The sequence below is a fragment of the Mus caroli genome, chromosome 13 (assembly GCF_900094665.2).
Source record: "Mus caroli chromosome 13, CAROLI_EIJ_v1.1, whole genome shotgun sequence".
In the NCBI taxonomy this organism is placed as follows: domain Eukaryota; kingdom Metazoa; phylum Chordata; class Mammalia; order Rodentia; family Muridae; genus Mus; species Mus caroli.
In genome coordinates this window covers 44419125-44439679 of record NC_034582.1, presented here as the reverse complement: position 1 = coordinate 44439679, position 20555 = coordinate 44419125, and the positions used below count along the sequence as shown (strand labels likewise).

Below are 20555 nucleotides of genomic sequence, written 5' to 3'. Positions count from 1 at the left end.
ACACAACAGAAGAGGGCATCAGATCTCATTATGGATGGTTGTGAGCCACCATGTGGTTGGTGGGATTTGAACTCAGGACCTTTGGACAAGCAGTCAGTACTCTTAACCACTGAGCCTTCTCTCCATTCTGTCAGTCTGCTTTCTTACAGAACCCAGGACCACCAGCCCGGGGCTGGCACCACCCACAGTGGCCTGGGCCCTCCCCTGTCAGTGCCCTACAGGTCTGCCTACAGCCTAATCTAAGAGGCATTTTCTCAGTTGGGGTCCCTTCCTCTCAGATGACTCTAGCCTGTGTCAAGTTGATATAAAATTAGCCATCACACATGACAACACACAACAACATAAGAATAGGAGGGAACCGAGGAAGGACGGATCACAAGTCTGGACCTGGAGCTGGGCATGCGGTTCAGTTGGTAAAATGATTTCTGTGAATACGAGGACTTGAGTTTGCATCCCTGAACCTGTAACCCTAGCAGACAGAGACAGGCAGAGCCCCGGGGTTTGCTAGACAAACAGTTTAGCCAAAATGGTGAACTCCGGGTTCAGTGAGAGACTCTAACTTAAAAAAGTAAGGTATAGAGCCATTGAAGAAAGCATCCTTACACAGCCTTTGACCTCTGCATGTACCCACACAGGCAAGCACCCACTACCCTCTCCCCAACACACGCACACTCGATCTTCCTTGTGTTTGTAAGGCCAAGAGGCCCAGCCTATATTAGGTGGGCAGTGGAGGCTGACCCCACCCACAGCCAAGCTTGAGGGAGGCTAGTCCCACTGAGAGCTTCAGGACCTTATCTGTGACACAGCATGCTATTCCACTTGGCTCAGAGACTGGGCCCACCTGAGCCAGGTGCCACCTGCCAAGCACATTCTTTCTGGACCATTCCCAGTTCTCACCTACAGCCCTACAAACAGCTGAAGTCATCACCCCATTTTACAGAGGGGGCAACCAAGGCCTCAGGTGTCACAGCTACAGACACCAAAATGGTTCTGCCAGAGATGGCATTTCAGATGCAGTCCCTGGGCTTTGTGTCACAGGGCTAATCCTACCTTGGCTCTCCAAGCCCGAAAAGGGGACCCTGAGAAGCCCTAGGTTTGGGGACAAGGGATGAAATTTAGGCCTGCCCCCACACAAGTTTCAGTACATACCCCTGGCATCTTACCAAGACTGGAGGAACCGAATAGGACAGTGAATGCCAGAGACCCACTAGCCCTTTAGGGGCTATCCCTTCTGGTAAACACCAGAGTCTCCCTTTCTAGGAGGTTGTCTCAAACCAGGCAGAGTTGGGCTGGACAACTCAGACACTTACAGTGTGAGCCACACAGTGGTTTTAAAAAGTGACAGGCTCAAATTCATCTCATTGTGGCACATAAGCGGCAGAGGCTCCTACACAAAAGTGGGGAAGTCCCTTCTCACAGGCCAGGCAGGCTTCTGTTATCGGTGGTCAGTTTTCAGCTGTCACCACCAGGGGGCAGCACCAGACCACAGCCTTCTGGTTCTGGGCTTGGTGCCAAGTGGTCTGCCCACTGACCTTCACAACCATATCAGAAGAAAGTGTTCTTGTCTCAGTTGGCCTTTGAAATACTAGACTCACGTCCCTACGATCTGAGAAATAATAGCAACTGTCACGTACGCCGTCATCCGTGCTCTGTAACAACCCCACCACGTGGGATTGTTTCCCCTTTACAAGAACTGACTCCCAGAGGGTTGCAGTGATTCACTGAGGCCACATGGGGAGAAACCACATTGAGTCTCATTATTTAGGGTGATGTCCCCCACACCCTGCTTTCTCCGTGACCTCTCCCAGCCCGTTGCCCTGGAGACACAGTATTAGCCAAGACTTAGCCTGCAACTGACTGCTGCAGTGTTGGGCATATATCAATGGGTGGTATGAGGGGTTGGGAGGGTTCTGAGGTCTGTGGCTCTGAAGCTGGGGGTCCTGAGCGCTCTGCCTCACAGCTGTCCCCGCCAGCCTACCCTTTCTTCTGCCCCCAGTTCCGGAACCCCAAGGCATCCCTGCGCGTACGGCTCTGTGACCTCCTGAGCCACCTACAGCAGCGTGGGGAACGGCACTGTCAGGAATTTTACCGAGCTCTGTACATCCATGCCCAGCCCCTGCACAGCCACCTGCCCAGCCGCTACTCTCCTCGTAAGTCCTGCCCCTTATCCCTACCTACAGCGTTCCACACTTACCAAGGACGGCACCAGGTCAACTGTTGGCAGCGTGGAGGCCCTCAGTGCCTCAGATGCCCAGGCTGGGCATCTCCTCCCTTCTCTGTCCCCCCTTGGAGATTGCCCAGGGAGAATAGCACAGGCTGGCATATCGGCCTGCCTCTCCCTCTGTCCTCCTCCCTCTCTGACGCTCTCCTCCCCATGCCAGCTTTCACATAGAAGCCACCGTCCCACGTATCCAGTCTGTCTCCCGTTGTGTGCTGTGGCTGTGTCTTCATTTCGAAGTTCATAGCAACTTTATTCTTACATCCCCGTGCTCCTTGGCCATCTCAGCGAAGCGTGACCAAGCCCACAGCAGACCCCAAGTCCATCTGCCTTTTGTATCCTCCAGTCTGTCCATGTGGGGATTTTGTAGAGCATCTTTGGGTATAGATGTGGATGGTAGGTAGGTAAGAGAGATTGTGATCTCTGAGCCCTAGGTGATATGTAGGCCCCAAAGGTTTGGGGGGTCACTGGAGCTGCTGGGAACCTGGATTTAAGTAGAGCTGGTGTGGTGGCTCAATTCAAGGTTCTCTGCTTGGGAAACTGGAAAGAGGTGCTGCTGCACCAGACAAAAATGAGGTGACTCTGCCCATGAGCTCAGCTGGGACTCTAGGCCGGGGTCTCTGATCCCAAGGAATCTTCCCCAGACCCCACAGGACACTGAAGGACAGAGTGAATAGGCTCTCCCTCTCCCCTCCACTGAAAGCATTTCACTGGGTTCTTTAGAACCCTGCTGGGGCCAAGCCACATCCCTACTGGAACCTTTTAGGGTTCCTAGGTGCCCTGGAGCCCGTGTGGCACATCATATCCTGCTAACCCCATGGGGACATCTAGGGGAAAGTTCTTGATAGTGGATATTTGTCCTGCCTTTGATGACTTATGGCAAGCAAGACTCACTGGCCTACTCCATACCTGTGATGTCATAGGAACTGGACTCATAGGAACTGGACCAAACGAAATCCAAATCTATGCACTGTCCTCTGAAGAGCTGACCTCACTCTACCATCAACTGGTCCTGCCCATGGCACCCAGTGCAGTGGCCACGAGTGAGCCCAGCACCTTCAGGAGTCAGAGACTGCCTTGGGTTTCCCTGGGAACAACCCAATTCTCAGCTCAACCCTCTACTAACCACGCTCTGTAATTTTGTTTCCAGAAAACTCAGATTGCAGAGAGCTGGACTGGGGCATCGAGAGCCGTGAGCTGAGTGACAGGGGTAACGCCCCCCGCCACCTCCTTTCTTTTTCCCTTTTCCCTCAGGGCTCTGTCTGTATCCCAAGGGCTTTCTATTGGGGGACAAGCCCCCTGTAGTACTCACCCACTGGTCCAGGCCACTCACACTCCTTTCTCCCCAGGACCCATGAGCTTCCTGGCAGGCCTGGGCCTGGCAGCGGGCCTGGCCCTCCTCCTCTACTGCTGCCCACCAGGTGAGTGCAAGCCCCTAAGCAAATGATGGGGACCAGAGAGTGACAGCTTATCAGCATAGTGCACAGCCAGCAGAGTTGAGAGTCAGCCCTGCCTTGTTTGCCATCTTGGGGTTATCTCTCCTGATGAGACTTGATCTCCAGACCTGTGGTATCACAGCCCTTACAAGCCCAACTCCACTGAAGCCTGAAGCTTGCAGCCAGCCTTGCCACCTCTAACTCCCCTGTTCTATGATGGCTGAGTTTGCCATCTGGGAAGGCCTCTGGGGATAGGACGGTGTGGCTTGTATACTGAAGGCCTGAGGATCACCCAGGGCTTATGGGCTCTGAGGTCAGAGCTCCCCCACTCCCTACCTGCTTCAATCCAAGGTCACAGCTCCCCACCCCTCCCCCACCACCCCCACCCACTTCAGTCCAGAGGCATCTAGGACAAAGCCCCCTTCATGGCTGCCCCATGGATTGCCACTCCTCCCCTTATCTTCCAGACCCCAAAGTGCTGCCCGGAACCCGGCGCGTCCTTGCCTTCTCACCCGTCATCATTGACCGGCATGTCAGCCGCTACCTGCTGGCTTTCCTGGCAGATGACCTCGGAGGACTCTGATGAACCCAGACCCCAGGCCTTACCTGCTGCTTAACCAAAGAATCCCATGGCTGCCCACTGTGGGGCCTGTACTTCTTTTTCTAAATACTTATTTTTCATTATTTATAATTTCTATGAGGACACATCACCTTCACTCTGCAAGGTGCTTAATATTAAATATTCCAGCTGCACCTGCCTGTCGCATGTCTTCTCCTTGGGGTGTCTGTCAGTCTGCCTGGGTCCCTGCCTTCTAGCTGGTGGTCACTGTCCCATCACCAAGTCTCAGCTCCTCTATACTCTGTTGGGCCACCACGCTCTGGAAAGTAAAGTCCTAGTGGAGTGAGCCCTTGAACCCAGATCCTAGCTAGTATCAAGTGTGGAAATGGGATCAGGGCTATCACAGATGGGCTGGGCGTGGTTGGGGACTGGGCCTCAGCTGTGTGCAGCATGGTAAGAAACACAGTCCTTGTCATTGACCCACAAGGGCCACCCTGCCCAGGTGGGAGGGCATCTAGACAGAACAAGCAGTTCATAGACCTGTCTAGACCCTTTAGAGATGGGAAAAAGTCATGGTACCTTTGAGGTTCTCTGCCCTAGTTCTTCACACTCCTTTCTGGGACCTCATCCTGAGTCCTAGATTCAGAGTCTCTGGTTCCCTTGGCTGAGGAGTTATATCCATCCTGTGTCTGGATCTGTGCTGGGAAGATGATCACACAAAGCTGACAGCTGGGTGCTCTGCCTTTGGCTCCCATCACTGACTTCTCCTCTCCAGGGTCCCCCTGCCTTACGCTGAATGCACTACACTGACCAGAGCTAAGATGGGAAGGACCCTCTAGCCCTCCACTGCTACTCCATGCCTTGGATCCCATAACTACCCTCATCTTATAGATGAGAAAATGGGTCAGAGCCAAGGCCAACATGAAGGTATCCCATGATCCCTTGGTGCACAACACAATGAGCTGTTCTCAACGCATTAGGGCACACACACCTTTATCCACATAACCACTAAGATTCCTTCCCTGAGGGGGGTGTAAGCAACATCAGTTCCTTCTCCTGAGCTCCCCCAAACGGGGTTCTACATTGGAGTTCACTTTGGAGAGCTAATGAGTTGATCGGACTGATTTATAGGTGAAAGGGTGAGGAGTTGTGGGCAGGAGCATGGGGTGGGGGTGGAGGTATTAAATCAGCCACACTGTGGGGAGGAGGAAGGATTGTAGGAACCTGAGGGGTCAAGGATACAACAAGAAAACCTACAAAATCAACTAACCTGAGTCCATAAGGGCTCACAGAGACCAACCAGATAGCATGCATGGGACTGCTGACCTAGGCCCTCTGCACATATGTAACAGCTATGTAGCTTGGTCTTCAGGTGGTGGGACTCCTCACAGCAGGAACAGGGACCGTCTCTGACTCTGTCACCTGCCTTTGGAGCTCTTTCCCCCTACTGGCAGCCTCATCTAGCCTCAATAGGAGAGGATGCATCTAGACTTACTGCAACTTTATATTCAAGGCTGCCTGATATCCATGAGAGACCTGCCCTTTTTCTGGAGAGAAAGGAAGTGGATGGGGGCAAGAGGGGGAAAGACTGGGAGGAGAGGAGGAAGGGGGAACCGGTTAGAATATAAACACATTAAAATTTTTTAAAAATTAAAAAAGAATTTATTCTTCACTTTAAAAAAAAATCAGCCACACTGGAAGAAGGTCTGTACCCAGCATGGATGACCCCACCCACCCACTCCCTGTGGACACTTAGACGGTACCTCCTTCTAGAACTTTTCCATCTATACACTCAAGCTCCTCTCCTAGATCCTGTGACCATCTGCAATTAGGCAGAATTGCACATATCTGGTTGGGAAGGGTGGCTGTTTACTCAAGGGAGGGCACAGTGACCCCTCCCACCCCTTCCTTTGTTGAGGAAAGTCAGTCAACAAGCCCAGCTGTGCGATCTTTTGGAGCAGACCCAGCCAAATTACCGAAGATGGTCAGTTTGGTTTAAAAAGTCTTCCTGTAGGGCAGCACACATACAAACGTCCACATGTGTGCACAGTACTTTGGATGTACGTCCATGCTCACGCTGCGTCATGTACATGTTCACTCACATGTATGCCGCATGTGCAGGTACACAGGTCCATTTGCACACACCTTCACACATACAAGACACCAGACACAGGATATGCGCCAGGACACCTGAAGGGCTTGGGTCAGGGTGTCTGTTAGGCTCTGGCCAGGGTGCCTGGGGAGTTTGTTCTTGAGTGTCTCCCCCACCAGTTCCTCCACACCAGCCTTTTTTTGAGGAAACGCGACATCGTGAACTTGCGAAGTCATCATGAGTCTGTTTTCACCAAGTTTCCGGAGTCAATGCGTGCTTTAGCTTGGAAAGTACCAGGGCAGGCTCAAACTGAGATGACCCAAACGTGAGAGGAGTTGGGCACCGTATTGGGCCCCCAGGGAGGGATTCCATTCAAGTCGTGGGCTCACAGAACACGTGAGAGCAGCAAACACAAAGAGAGGGTTCTAGTTACTAACCTGCCTATTGGCTGACCCAGACCCTTAGGCTGGGGCCCTGAATGTATATAGTGTGCATGCTCCGTTCTGTGCCATTGACGAACTGCAGGCAAAGGTGAAAGAAGGCTGCTCCTTTCTCTCTCTCTCTCTCTCTCTCTCTCTCTCTCTCTCTCTCTCTCTTTCTTGTTTTGTTTTTTGAGACAGGGTTTCGTCCTGGAACTCACTCTGCAGACCAGGCTGGCCTCGAACTCAGAGATCCACTTGCCTCTGCCTCCCGAGTGCCGGGATTAAACTCGTTTGCCACCACCGCTGCAGAAGGCTGTTTCTTCAATGCCTTCCCATCTGGCAGGACACACCGCACCCAGTGAGAACGGGTGGCTTTGGCCCCTAGTGACCATGTCACTGCCCCACCTCAGAGCTGCAGGAGCTGAGAATTACTTACTAGTGTCTAAGCCGCATCAGTTTCCACTCCTCTAACACAGGAGCCCTACCCTGGGCACCCACTCGTGACCAAGCCCCTGCTAAAGAACCATGACCACAGACAGTTGCGTGAACTGACAACTTTGTTGGAGGGTTGCCCAATACGTGGCACAGTAAAGGTGACAGACACCTGGTGGAAGTGACAGACACATGTGTCAATTATATGGATAGGGCTCAACTTGGCCCTAGAACATGAAGAAGGATGGGGGGGGGCACACTAAAAGCCTAGCTTTGTCAGTCAAAGGCTGGGAATGCCTAGGATGGTGGCTGAGAAGATCCTGGGTCTGGTCCCCATTTGACACCATTGCATATACCCCTTCTTTAGAGATGCCTCAAAGACCTGTGAGCCCTGCTCCTCTGGGCTGTACGGGAGGGCATTGTCCTAATGTAGGCCTGCCCAGCCTCCTAGGCCAGTGACTTTCTCCTTCTACACTGAGGCCCTCAGCCTGCCAAGCCCTGGACACAGGCTGTCCCTGGATGCCCCTCCAAGAGTGTCCCAACCACTTGAGCTCCATTCCATAGCTGGACTCAAAGCCAGTGGTTGAAGGCTTCAACATCCTGGACATTAGCTGCTGCCTGCTGCTGGGTTGGTTCTCCACAGGACTTCTCCCTTAAGCCGAATCCTGTGGAGGAGACAGTAAAGGAACTCCCTGCCTGGACCTCAGTATCCCCATCAGGCTAACCCTGCCCTTCCTTCTAGCCATCCTGTCACCTGATGTTTATGATCTGAATGAGTTAAGTCCATAAGAAGCAAGGGGCACCCCTGGCCACTTGCTCACTGGTGCCCCTTATAAAACAGGTCAGTTGGGGTCTCATGCCAGCACACCACAGCGCCAGAGGTTCCTGTAAGGAATAAGCCACTCCCTTGGTGGGCATCCTTTGTCATCTATCCTCCACACATCCTTCTGGTCCTGGGTAAGATGTCCCTGATTCCTTGAGGCTGTCTTGGACACTCAAGTGAAAACAGGGTCTGCTCTTGGGGTGGTGTTCGCAGAAGGCAAGAGGATGGTGGGGGTAGTGCAGAAGGGAGAAGCTCTCCCACCACAAGGGTCTGAGGTGAAGGGGCCAGTGGAGGGGGGTTCTGGAGTAGAATGGATACAGTGTGGTGGAGTGCTGAGTAAGCACACGGGTCAGGAGGGACACAGGGACACACGAGGGCGGAACCCCGAAATGCATCCGCATCTTGCACAACCCAAGCTGATGATTTGGGGGTATTTTGACTCTGCTCCTGTGTAGTGTCATTTTTCCAGTTACTGTTGGGTCAGCATCTGCGGGCTGGGCCACCTTCCCTTTGCAGATGGCTTGAGGGACCCCGCCAAGGTCCCCTAGCCATAAGCCCAATCAGCCACAGTCCATAGCTCTTTCTGGTAGATCCTGGGCGTGTGTCCTCTTTCAGACCAGATGAGCATCTGGGACAAGGGGACCTGTTGTGCTTTCTATAGACATTGACACCTGAAAGGTCCTCCGGGGATAGAGAACCCAGGGACGCTGTTGCTCAGTTCTCAGGCTCTCATCTATACAGCGGGTGAGGGAATGGGGACTCAGTTTAGACAGCAGGGGAGTATGCATTGCCTGGTGTAGCTTGGAGAGGCACTAATTAAATCATTACAGACGCCCCCCCCCCCAGGTTTTGTTTGTTTTTGTATTTTGCTGGTCTTACTCCTTAGTCCAGGCTGGCCTTGAACTCACAGAGATCTGCCTGCCTCTGCCTGCCAAGCACTGGGATTAAAAGTGTGCACCACCGTGCCCAGATTCTCATCAATCTTAATCTGATAACAAATCAAGATCCTGGTACTATCTCTCTGACGGTCCAGGGCACCAGGGTGCTGAGCAAGGTTGCGTTTCAAGAATCCTCACGTGTCATTTTGCAGTTGACCTGGCAGGTGCCATGGGTGTGAGGGAGGGGTTACCCTGGCTGGAGAGTGGGTAGTGGCAGAAGGCAGTGAGCTGGAGCGCAGAGAGCAGCAGCCAGGGGTCCTTCCTGGAGTCCCTCCCAAATTAGTGGCACTGGAGTCAATGTTTTCCCAAAATTAAGTATCTGGGAAGAGACAACAGAAAGTCATGAAAGACAGGAAATGGAGTTGTCTCCCAATGAAATCAGGAGGGAGGAGAGAAGGCATGTGGGGAATTGGAGAGGGGGAAGGCTGAGCGTGACAGGTGTGGAGAGAAGGAAGCACCTGTTGTCCAGCTATACAGGGAACACCTCAGCACGCCAAATAGGTCCTCCCCCCAGCAGAGCCCCGCTGCCCACAGGGGATCTTAAAGGACACACGTGGAGAGGATAGAAACGCTGCAGGTTCATCCTATAAAATTAGCAATGCTCAGACACAGCTAGTGTTTGCCACAGGCTGGACCGGGCAGTGGTGGGTAGAGGGCTGGGCCAGACCAAAGCTTCATCCCTAAGAGAAGCAAGGGAGCTGGGGAGAAGCTCAGCTGTGCAAACATGATGACCTGATCCTCAGCACCTCCAGGAAAAGCTTGGCATGGCAGTGTGGGGAGGTGGAGGCAGGAGGATTGCTGGAGCTTGCTGGCCAGCCAGTCTCGCAGAATCAGTGAGTTCAAAGTTTACTGAGAAGTGCTGCCTCAAAAATCAAGGTGGAGAATGGTTGAATAAGACACCAGCTGTTGGCAATCTCATTCTCTCTCTCTCTCTCTCTCTCTCTCTCTCTCTCTCTCTCTCTCTCTCACACACACACTGGGTATACCCATTTCTCCCCACTCCAGCAGAGGCCCCTGGCCCTCAGGAGATGCCACAGGTGTAACTCACTCTGCATATCAGTGTTAGCCTTGCATCAGGGACTGATGGGGGGACATGGCATGGGTCTCTGAGTGTGGGGGAGTCATAGAGGACAGGACTGAGAACAGAGACACATCCACCAGGTGATAGGTGTTGAGGGACAGGGACACATACATCAAGAGAACAGGCCACGAGGGGTCCTCATCTCACCATGGTTGGCAAATGCCCAAAGGTCAGGTCTGAGCACAGGTCCCTGATGGAGAAAGCTACATGCTCTCTCGGAGCCACCCTGCCCAGGGAATCGGGTGACAGGCTGCTCTCACTGAAGCCACTTCAGAGCCCCTCTAGTCCCATCTGGGGTTTCCTCTTTTGATGAAGAAGGAACTAAGCCATGTGTTGGCCAACATCCGGCTGCTGAGTCCAGGCAAGCAGGTGGCTGCTGGCCAGTTCACGTTAGGGGACACACTAGGGACACAGTGACAAGAGTTATGGCCCCAAGCCAGATCTGGTCAGACCCAGGCCATCTGGATTATGGTCTCTACATCTTTTCCCCGTCTCTTTTCATCCAGCCCCTTATTTCCTGTGGCCCGCAGTTTTGAGTTTATGAGTTCTGAGTTCAGTCAGTCCGCTTGCCCCAGCTTCTTGAGCAACAGGGACTATAGACATGTACCCATGCACTCAGCTTTTCCCCTGGAACTTTTCTTTTTAAAGACAGGGTTTCCCATAGCCAAAGAGAACCTCAAACTTACTAGGTAGCTGAAGATAACCTTGAACTTGTGACCTTTCTGCTTCTGCTTCCTGTGTGGAATTACAGGAATTGCATCCTAACACCCATTTCTCCCATAGGTGTTTTCTCTCATCCACCACTTGGTGGTGGAAGCTTCTGATATCTTAGGGCCCCAGTTTCTAGAGGGGCTTAGTGCTCATATGACTGAGGGAGAGACAGGGAGTCAGGGGTTTTGAGGAACTAAGCCCTGGCCCCTCACTTTATGGCTTGGGAAGAATGTTTAGAGGGGGCAGAGGCTGGTTGGAGGGGATCAGGGATGGATAGATCTTATACCCCTGCAGGGAGGGACTGTCTGGAAGTGGAAGGTGGTGTCCCAAGAGTACAGGGTGGCACATGGAACCCAGCAGGGAAGCATATAAGCTTTATTGTCGTTCCTAATTAGAAAAGTGGGGCCTGAACCCCTGAGTTGAGGACTGAGGCTCTACCCAGGTCACCACTGGTAGGAAGTACCAGCATGACCTGCAGCCCCCACGGGCATGGCTGCCTCTTGATGGCTGCCAAGCCCAGGCACTGAGGCTGGAGCCAGCAGATACTGATGGCTGTCCAAGGTCCCTGGGTCGAGAAACAACAAAGGCAGCAGTCTCCAGGGTGACCTGGGCAGGCTCCATTAGAAGTAGGGTCACTGGTGTATCAGCAAAGGGAGGGGCAGATCCTGGTCCTTCTGGAATGTCCTGAGACAGAGGCCAGTGCTGGCCCCTCGTCAAGTCCAATCATGGATTTGCTGCATGTCCTTGGGTGGGCAGTGACCATTCTTTGGACTTGGGTTTCTATGGAGCTGTCCAGTTCTGATCTTCATGGCCCTGCATCTGGTTCCCACGTATCTCAGGTGGCCGCCCACACAGCGGTCACAGTTGGATGGAAGTCCGTCCCTGACCATGGTCCAGCGGTGGCCACCTTGGGCTCTGCACACAGGAGAGGGATGCCTTGGGGGTACAGCAGTTGCAGGGGTCTGGTCAGCTGGGCTGCAGGTCCGGTACCCTTAAGGTCTCTGGAAGGATGAAAAGAGAGGCAGGCATTAGTGCTGCTGGGGCAGCTAGCAGTGCCCCAGGCTGGAGGGGTGCTAAGTTCATGTTTGTGACCAGGTTGTGGGCATCAGGGCTACTCAGCCTTGAGTGTAAGGATCTGTCCACCATGGACCAGATGCCGTGTCCCTTTCCACGCTGAATACAATATTCCTGGGTGTCTGTCAGGACTTAAAAGACATGCTAATAGCGACAAGAACCACAAGTGACCATGGCCACTAGCCTAGCAAACCCAGCTGTCAACAGCAGTCAGCAAGAACTTGAAACCTCTAGAAACAGCTCTGGAGACACCCATAAAGAAGACATGCCAGGGGGACAGGGACTACGTTCCCACAGGCCCTAGTACCCCGGTCCTGGTCAGATGACCTACATCCTCAGGGAGCATCAAGGACAGCATCCAGGTGATTAGTAAGTGGCCTGGTCACGCCATATGTGAGGGACAGCCAGAACCCACAGCACACCTTGGGTCTTGGCCTCCCCTGCCAACTCACCTGGGCGTTCTACTGCCGGGGCGCCACATCCATTACAGGCTTCTGGACCCCGAAGGCCGTAATGAAGATGTTGACCACGACGATGATGAAAACCAGTCCCGTGGCCAGGTTGTTAAGAAAGTCCAGCTTGGCGTGCTTGGCTGGGTTGTTGAGGTCATACTTGACTGTGGGTGAGATGGGTAGATGCTGCTCAGGGGAGCCTGGCCTGGGTGGAAGTGGCTAGGGAACAGGACAGGGCTCTTGGCCATAGTTAGGGTTTTGTTCCCCATTGAAAAAATGCTAAAGTCAGGCATGGTTGTCCCTCCTTTTTATAACCGCCACTTTCTCCACGAGGAGGAGAGGCCCAGGCGGGTTAAGTGCTGACATGTCACTTCTGGATGCTAAGCCAGGCCAGGTTTCATTTCAAAGGCAGAAGAACTGAACTCCTTCTGAGGCCTAGTTCACAGACCCTGCAGTCTACCTTAGGCTCTGCTACTACAACCATTGCACAGGTACAGACCGTGAGATCCCAGAACATCCCTCATTAATCTGAGGTCAGAAAGTGGGGCCCTTGCCATTCCTGATGATATCGTCTGCTCTGGCCAGGCACCAAGGTTGCCCTGGCAACCCAGCCCACTTTCCTATCCGCTATCCATCCATGCCTACGGTCACCTGTGGGTCATCTGCAAGGGGACGGACGACCAGTGATTAAGTTTGGGATTTAGAGGTTATACTCTGCATTTTGGATTTTCACTCAGAACCAGAAAGAGGAGTTGGTTCAGGTCCAAGGTCCATCTGGCTCCAGAGTCATCTTATATCCAGAACCCCTGACTCTTCGTTCTCCATTCCTGAGTCCCCTCCTTACCTCCTGGTCCAGGGTCCCCTCCTTACCTCCTAAGACATCACATCTCCCTGCAGCCCCACCTCTTGACCTTCCTCCGCCTTGCTTCCTAGGTAAGGGTCTTCTTTGCCTCCTGTATAACCTGGCTGCTCTATGTTACTGGACATAGGCAGCAGGGTCAGGCCTGAGCTAGTCTGGGCAGGGAGGACTGGCTGGCAGTAGCTATCTTGTGGCAGGGAGCCACAGGGACCCGATTTCCCCTTCCCCTGCACCACCCCACCTTCCAGACCCTGAGGACACTAACCTCACTCTGCTTTCAACGAGCAGGGTCAGATGTGGGGAGTCACAGCTTGGGCCATAAGCCTGACTCCCTGAGGGCCAAGAGTCTGAGGTGAAACCACTGCTCTACCCACCCCCACACATCTCCCTCCCCATCCCTGGGCTGTGCAAGCAGCCATGGGTCCTACCCAGGAAGATGAGCAGCACGCCCACTCCTATCTGCAGCACGAGGGAGATAGAGATGAGGACCACAAGGGGCACGAAGAAGGCGAAATCATTGCCCTGCTCCACCACGGCCTTCAGCTGCGACGCGTTGGCCATGAGCAGCGCGATGTCCAGCATGCTCTCCGCAGCGCTCTTCTTGTTGGCATAATGGTTTACATTGATGGGCCGGTTCCGCAAACCCCAGCGGGGTGGCTGTGGGGAGCAAGGCGGTCAGCAGAATAGGAACAATTTGGGGTTCTGGGGTGAGCTACAGGAAGAGGTCAGGACAGGGTTCTGACCCTCTCTGGGGCTGCAGGGAATTGCCAAGGCCCCTGTAGGTAGGGCTTCTGTTGCCCCAACCCTGGCAAGTGATCATTACTCCAAGGAAATGTCCTGGAATAAAGTTCCGTAGAGAAGGAAAGCAGAACACCAAGCCCTGCACACACACTGGTCTCTAGCGGGGAAAGCCCATCTCTCACCATCCCATGCAGCAGGTACTTCTCCTTGCCTATGAACCCTTGGCTTCGCCTCCCCCAGGGTCTAGGTTCCTGAAGGTACCAAGAAGAGAAATGAGGTGGGACTAGACAGGCCCCTGCATACTGGCTCTGGCTTGAACTAACTAACCCTTCCTGGGCTGAGCCCAAAGGTCTGGTCAATCCTGCCTTGGTTCACCTCCCAGCCTCGGCCTTACCCCGCTCAGAGCGACACTCCACACAGACAACACCTACAGCTTCAGCATCACCCTACAGGACGTTGGTCACCTTGTTTAGCTACAGCTACTCATGATTATGTGGCACCAAGAGCACACAGCAGGTGCTCAATAGATGCACTGCCATCCTGTATGCAGAACAGGATGTGTATCTCCTGGTTTCTCACAGTAATGAGATATAGTTCTGGGCTTCTTTAAGGGAAGGCACCCCTTCAGCTGCTGCCCCTCCTCATTTCCCAGGTCACCTCCCACCTCTCTTACATGGCCCTATATATATATATATATATATATATATATTTCTCTACCCAAAGGGGCTTCCCCTTCCAGATACCCCCATGCTCTGAGGTTCTCCTTGGAGGCCCCTGCTTCCAGGATACTGCCCTTGATTCCCCTGGTTGGACCTGGCCCTCTTCTGTCATGAGAGGTCACTTCTCTGGCTGGCCTGCTTCCTTTTAAGGTATCTTTAAATGGCTGGCTTCCTCTTCCCACCGAGACAGTCGGCTCTCCCAAGATGCCCTGGTCGGGCTCCTTCTCAGCTACCTAAGAAAATCTCACCAAACCTAGGCTTAGCCCATTGTCCACTGCTGCCCTGAGCCATCGAGCCCTGCACCGTAGCCTCCAGGGAGAGGGCACGGAGCTGAAAGAGGTGGCCAGGGCCTACTGTTGGCAGCCAGCCACCTGGGGCCACCCTGAAAGATCCTGTTTCTAGACTCATGAAAGATGCAGGGAATGGAAGTAGTGCTGTAGGGCTGTGGGGAAGGCGTCCACCTAACTCACATGAATATTTTCTGCAGGCCAGAAAGCCTAAAGCAGGTGCCACTGAGCTGACAGTGTATCGTTAACCTGAAACTGCGTCTGAAGTCATGTGTTCAAGAAGGCAGGCACAGGCGGGCTCTGCTACCTGAGCCCGAACTAGAACAGACAAATCACCAGCTTTCAACGGAAGCTGCCCTTTGAATAGCAAACTCACTGGGGTCAAAATTCTTACTCAGGAGCACATTCCGTGTGTGTGTGTGGGGGGGGGGCATTTGTATATAATTTCACGTGTATATGCAGTTGTATGTGTTGTAGAAGATTACACATGCATGGATGCACATGAGCACTGTGTGTGTGTGCATGCCCATGTGTCACACAACACATACATATAACACATAAACACATACAGATAAACAGGCCTACACATGCATGCACACACAAACACAAAAAGTGAAACTTTTGTTAGCTCAGTTGCTGGAGCAGAGGTCTGCAATGGGTGAAATGAGACCACAAGGCTGAGCTTGCTGGCCGCTGGGCAGCAGGGAGAGTTTCTTTTGCTTCTAAACCACTTAAAGGCCTCCTGACCACAGGGTCACAAGGAACAGCAACATGAATGATCAACCGAATGCCCCTACCCTCACCCCCTGCTCTCAGCACTCTTAGTCACCAATGCCTGTGCCCCTGCTGGCCTCACTCAGGGAGCAAACTGAGTCTCTCTATACCATAAGCTCCTCCCAAAGCCACACAGCAAGCAGGGGCCAGGCTGCAATGTGAACTTACGCTTTGGGGCTCAGAGCCCCGGTAGCGGAGACTCTGAAGGGACTGAGATCTCAGGGGGCTGTCTGTCTTAGTTCAGGACAGCTAGTCTTTTTTTTTTTTTTTTTTTTTAAGATTTNTTTNTTTNTTATATGTAAGTACACTGTAGCTGTCTTCAGACACTCCAGAAGAGGGCGCCAGATCTCATTACAGATGGTTGTGAGCCACCATGTGGTTGCTGGGATTTGAACTCTGGACCTTCGGAAGAGTAGTCGGGTGCTCTTACCTACTGAGCCATCTCTCCAGCCCCCAGGACAGCTAGTCTTAGCCTCAGTGTCTCGATAAGTCACAGAACTTGTGGAATTAATACGGAGGTGGCTCAGAGCCCTTGGGACCAACAGGGGCTACAACTCATCAGCCACCTGCTTACCTTGACCCTGTAAGATGGTGATATGGGCCTCAGGCTGAGGGACAGGCCCAAAGGCAAAGCAGGCTGGCTATTAAATGGTGTTAAACTCTACCTCTCCACAGCCTGGCTCTGTGTCCCCACATGCTTGCTGCCTGTCTCCCCTCCTTTGTATCTGGGGCTGCCCTCTGGGAAGCTTGTCTGAAACTGAATAATAGGACACATTACTCTACTAGGGATCAGTACACAGAGGCTGGGCGGGGGTGGGGGGGGGCATTGCAGGATACCTCCAGGGTCTGATCCTGAGCCATGCTGGTGACCGCCCCATAGGCCTCTCCTGGGATGCACAGTAGGATTGATCCAAGGGTATCTGGGCCACTCAACCACAGATCAGGGAGCCCTGTGGGCCTAACTAGCTGCCTGATCATGCTAGGAAACCCTTCCAGGCTTGTGCCAGTGACCTGGGCAGATCAGGGAGAAAACACGCTGGTTAATATGTACCAGGGCAGGCGGGAGTTCCCTGAAATCTCAGCAGCAGCTGAGAATGAACTATTTTCCTCTAAAACCCAGGAAGGACCATCGTGGGTTAGTCAGCCCATACAGGGGGCTGCACTTATGGGGGCCTCGTCATGAGGCTTAGGGTCACCTGACTGCCCAGAGCATGAGAGGGGAGTGGGTACCTAAGGCTTAGTCACAGCACAGTGGGAATCTGTACCCATCATCTTCAGCACAGAGCAGGGTGCCGTCCTTCAGGAACACACGCCACCATTCCCAATCTGATCACACCAACAGCCATCGAGGTGACTGCTTATCAGGAAAAAGACAGGAGAACGCAGGGGACTTTGTAAGGCAGGGCTCAGCAGCTCTGACCTGAGGGAGGGGGGCACCCTACATCAAGTGGCAGGGTTAAAATGTTCCTTTACTCTCAGTGTCTGGCTCTCCCTGGTAACTTTAGTCACTGAGCAATACCAGGACAGGAACAAAGACAGATATAAGGAAAGAAAGGCCAATCCAAGAACAGGTCTTCCATTAGCCAAAATGTTGTCCTAGGTGACCCAGAGGTCCAAGTCTAAATAAATCCTGGATGACCCAGCCTGGACTGCTCAGAGGCCCTGTCAAACACCAGTAGGCAGTAGGGGTTACCACGGTATGGATGCAGTAGCTGCATACCCACCCCTAAGCTAGATCCAGCAGAAAGCCACCTGTGCCAGCCTTCTGTGCCCCAGCCCGCATTACCTATGCCCCGGGAGCCCAAGAAGCAAGACTGAAGTTTCTCCTGATTTCACACATATATTCCCGGCAGGAAACCCCAGTGAGACAGCAGGAAACACGGGAGGCGGGGTCCCCACAGCAGCTGGGCCACGGGCTGGGCAGACTCACTTCCTGTGGGTCAGAGCTGACCAGGAGTGACCCGGAGGCCCACTAGGGTGGCCTTTAGAACTTGGCTAAGATCCTGACTGTCCCAGGATCTGCCAGGCAAGCAGAAGAGGGGAAAATAGGAAAGCTTTTCCTGGTAGCTGAGGCCAGTGTGCAGGACATGCCATGACCTAGAGACCTGAAATACGGCCATAGCTCCCTCAGCCTCCATTCACCGAGGGGCAAGAAAGCAGGGCAGGTGCCACAGGGTTATGGTCCAGTTCCATCCCAGCCACCTCCCTCTGGCAGTGTCTAACATGAAGCTGTCCCCAGCGTCATGGTAGGAGTATGGCATTTCCACATTTAACTGGTGTTTACTGTTTCCCAGGGGCCAGGCGAAAGTGAGCTAATTCACAAAGACTGGATCAGGCTGTGAACACTAACAGGGCCTTCAGGGAACCGGCTCTGGGGAACCTAGCATCTGGAGGGGTGTGGGCAGAGCTTCCCCAGGGTTACACTTGACAGGAACCAACCACGGTGGCTCTGCGGGGCCTCAACTACCTGGGAGGTAGTGGCACCCCTTTTTCCAGAGGGAAAACCGAGGCTCCCTGGGGTTCTCATCCTGGGGACAGTGTTGTCCTTCCCAAACTTCTATGGATGCCAGCAATGAGACCATGGAGAGTGTCTCCGTAGCTAACACCACCACGTACTGCACGCTCTGCCGCAAGAATTTCCTTTATGTCAGCCATATAGTTTTCACTCAGCAGGGGTACTTACTATTATGCCACTCCGTAGATGATAAACTGAGGCACAGAATGCTGACACGACACGCCTTAGAAAGTTGGGGGGTAGGAACCTGAGGTTGGGAAGGGGGACCAGGCATTGAGCAGGGCAGCCTTCAAAGATAGCCACACCTCAGAGAAGCATCCTGTGTCCCCAGAGACTCTAGACAAAAATCTCCCTTCCACCCAACCCTGTACGGTCTCAGTAACGAGCCTCTGGTCTCCACTTGTACTGTTCCCCTGCCCTCTTCCACTCACACCAAAGGGCCAGATCTGTCCTCCCCTAAGCCAGTGCAAACACCTCCACCACACAGGGAGCCTTCTCTGACCTCTATGCTCCTTACTAACCACTACGGCAGGCAGGCAGGCAAGTGGCAACCCTGCATACCCTTGAGAAGCTAACTTAGTTGATTTTATTCTCCTAGTTGGCTCTTCAAAGAAATGGTGTGGGGGGGGGGGGAAGGAGGGAGGGGGGAGGGAGTGGAATATCTCTCTCCTTCTTGTTCCCAGAGCCAAGACAGTGACCCCTGAACAATCCAACCCAATCTCTCCTGTATCTGTGCTCAGAACTCCCTTGGGAGGCACAGCTGTCTGCAGAGCTGAACACAGTCCTGAAGGGGGAGGCTGCTGGTCAGAGACAGCCAGTTTCCCTTCAAATCAGCATCTGAACCACTGGCCCACCTGTTCCTGATTTGCATCCCTTATCCTTAAAGGCAGAGAGATCACTGGTTCTTTATTGTAGACCCACATACAAAAGGCCCAGACAGTGGATGGGCTCCCGAAAGGAACTCAGCCCGGGGTGTCCCTGGCCCGCTGCTTCCGGAGTGTTCACACATTTTGGCAGAGCCCAAGTCTCAGCTGGCACACCTGAAGGAGTCCCAGGAGACGTTGGTGTTCCCTGTTCCCACTATATGGACCTGGGCAGAAAGTCTCTGTTCTGGTTTATTTTGCACCACAGAGACTTGTGGAAAATCCCAGCCTGGTGCAATTCCCCACCCCACCCCACCCCATCCCTGGGGGGAGGGGGTCGGAAATAGAAGGAATGTCCAAAGTCAACATGTCACATAGGGACAGAGGGCCATGCGGGGTGGTACAAGTGAAAGCTCGGCCCTGGCATGCTCAGGCCCTGCCCCGGAGGTAGACTATGAGGTGAGGGGTCAGGAAAGATGGTCCCTCGACACAGGCATCCGACCATCGCTGTGGCCTTAGCAGGCTAGGCAGAGCAAACTCGAAGCAGGTCCTTACAGTCCTAGAACTAGCACCCTGAAGATCGAGAGGGTGGCGTTCTGTTTTTCAGAGGCAGGTGACACAGCCACGGGTTTCCCCCTAATCGCTGCTGCAGGCGACCGTGTGGTCACCGTGTGGTGACGTAGCTGTCTGCCTGGTGCTAGCTTCCAACCAGGAGGCGGTGACTCCTCTCCCGCCCACCCCAAGGCACGCAGGAGACAGCCCGGAGGCGTTGGAAGTTGGAGGATGGTGTGGGAGGCAGGAGAGTCCCGGAGAGCGGAATGCCAGCCTTCTCCACCCGAGGAGTGGTGCCAGCCAGACGCGGGCTCTGCACAGCGGGGCGACGGCAGCAAGCTAGACCGCCCGGCGCCTCTGCCTACCTGCTGTGCTGGCCCCAGACCCGTGGGACCACCACTTGCGCTAGAGACAGGTCAAGCACGACTTTGCCCGGAAGCTGCGGCCACCACCACCCCCCGCAGTGCGGACGCCGCGCGAAACCGGGCCAGACGCCCACAGGTGCCCGCTGCCGTGCCGGGCCCAGAGAGGGCGGCGCCGGCCAAGGTCACACAGCAGCCGGGGCGCGAGGTGCTGAGAGCTTACCAAGGCGTCGGGGGAACCGGGGGAGCCCGGGCGCAGGTCGCCGTTGAGCTCATACTCCTCAGTGCCCGACTCCATGGTGCGGCCGCCCGGGCCGCCCAGCACACGGCCTGAGCGCGCCCGCGCCTCCGCCACGGGCTACGGCTGTGCGCCCGCCCCCGGGCCCGCCCCCGACACGCCCCCCGAGCGCGGCCGCCCCCGGACTCCGCCTCCACCCGGGGCGGGCCCGGGCCTAGACGCCAGCTGCTGGAATCTCGCCTGAGCAGGATAGCACTTCTCCAGCGGCCTTGATGTCCCCAATTCTCAGGCTCCTTCACGATGGCTAGGGCAAGCAGCCCAGCTCCTGTCCTCGCGATGACATTGGGGGTCCCCAGGGACCCTGTCTCAAAGTCGTTGATCAAACGGGTCCCCCTCTGAACTTTGAA

At 54.1% G+C, this 20555-nt stretch overlaps 2 protein-coding genes across 3 annotated transcripts in view; one reads left to right on the top strand and one right to left on the bottom strand.

The window, feature by feature from the left end:
- Card19 (caspase recruitment domain family member 19) overlaps positions 1-4407 on the top strand; it is a 12976-nt gene extending 8569 nt beyond the window's left edge. The window contains exons 3-6 of one of the 2 annotated variants that reach the window (XM_021180426.1): positions 1997-2150; positions 3369-3428; positions 3568-3639; positions 4122-4407. In XM_021180426.1, coding sequence (XP_021036085.1) covers positions 1997-2150; positions 3369-3428; positions 3568-3639; positions 4122-4237 — 402 coding nt within the window. In that variant the 3' untranslated portion in view covers positions 4238-4407. The remainder of the gene's footprint in view (positions 1-1996; positions 2151-3368; positions 3429-3567; positions 3640-4121) is intronic. The other variant, XM_021180427.1, reaches the window with a different exon arrangement.
- Positions 4408-11061: 6654 nt separating this feature from the next.
- On the bottom strand, positions 11062-20283 carry Ninj1 (ninjurin 1). The gene is made up of 4 exons (XM_021180153.2): positions 20134-20283; positions 13526-13754; positions 12239-12402; positions 11062-11713 (listed from the first exon to the last, which is right to left on the bottom strand). The coding sequence occupies exons 1-3, from the start codon at positions 20206-20208 to the stop codon at positions 12248-12250; spliced, it is 459 nt and encodes a 152-aa protein (XP_021035812.1). The 5' UTR covers positions 20209-20283; the 3' UTR covers positions 11062-11713; positions 12239-12247.
- Positions 20284-20555: the final 272 nt, after the last annotated feature.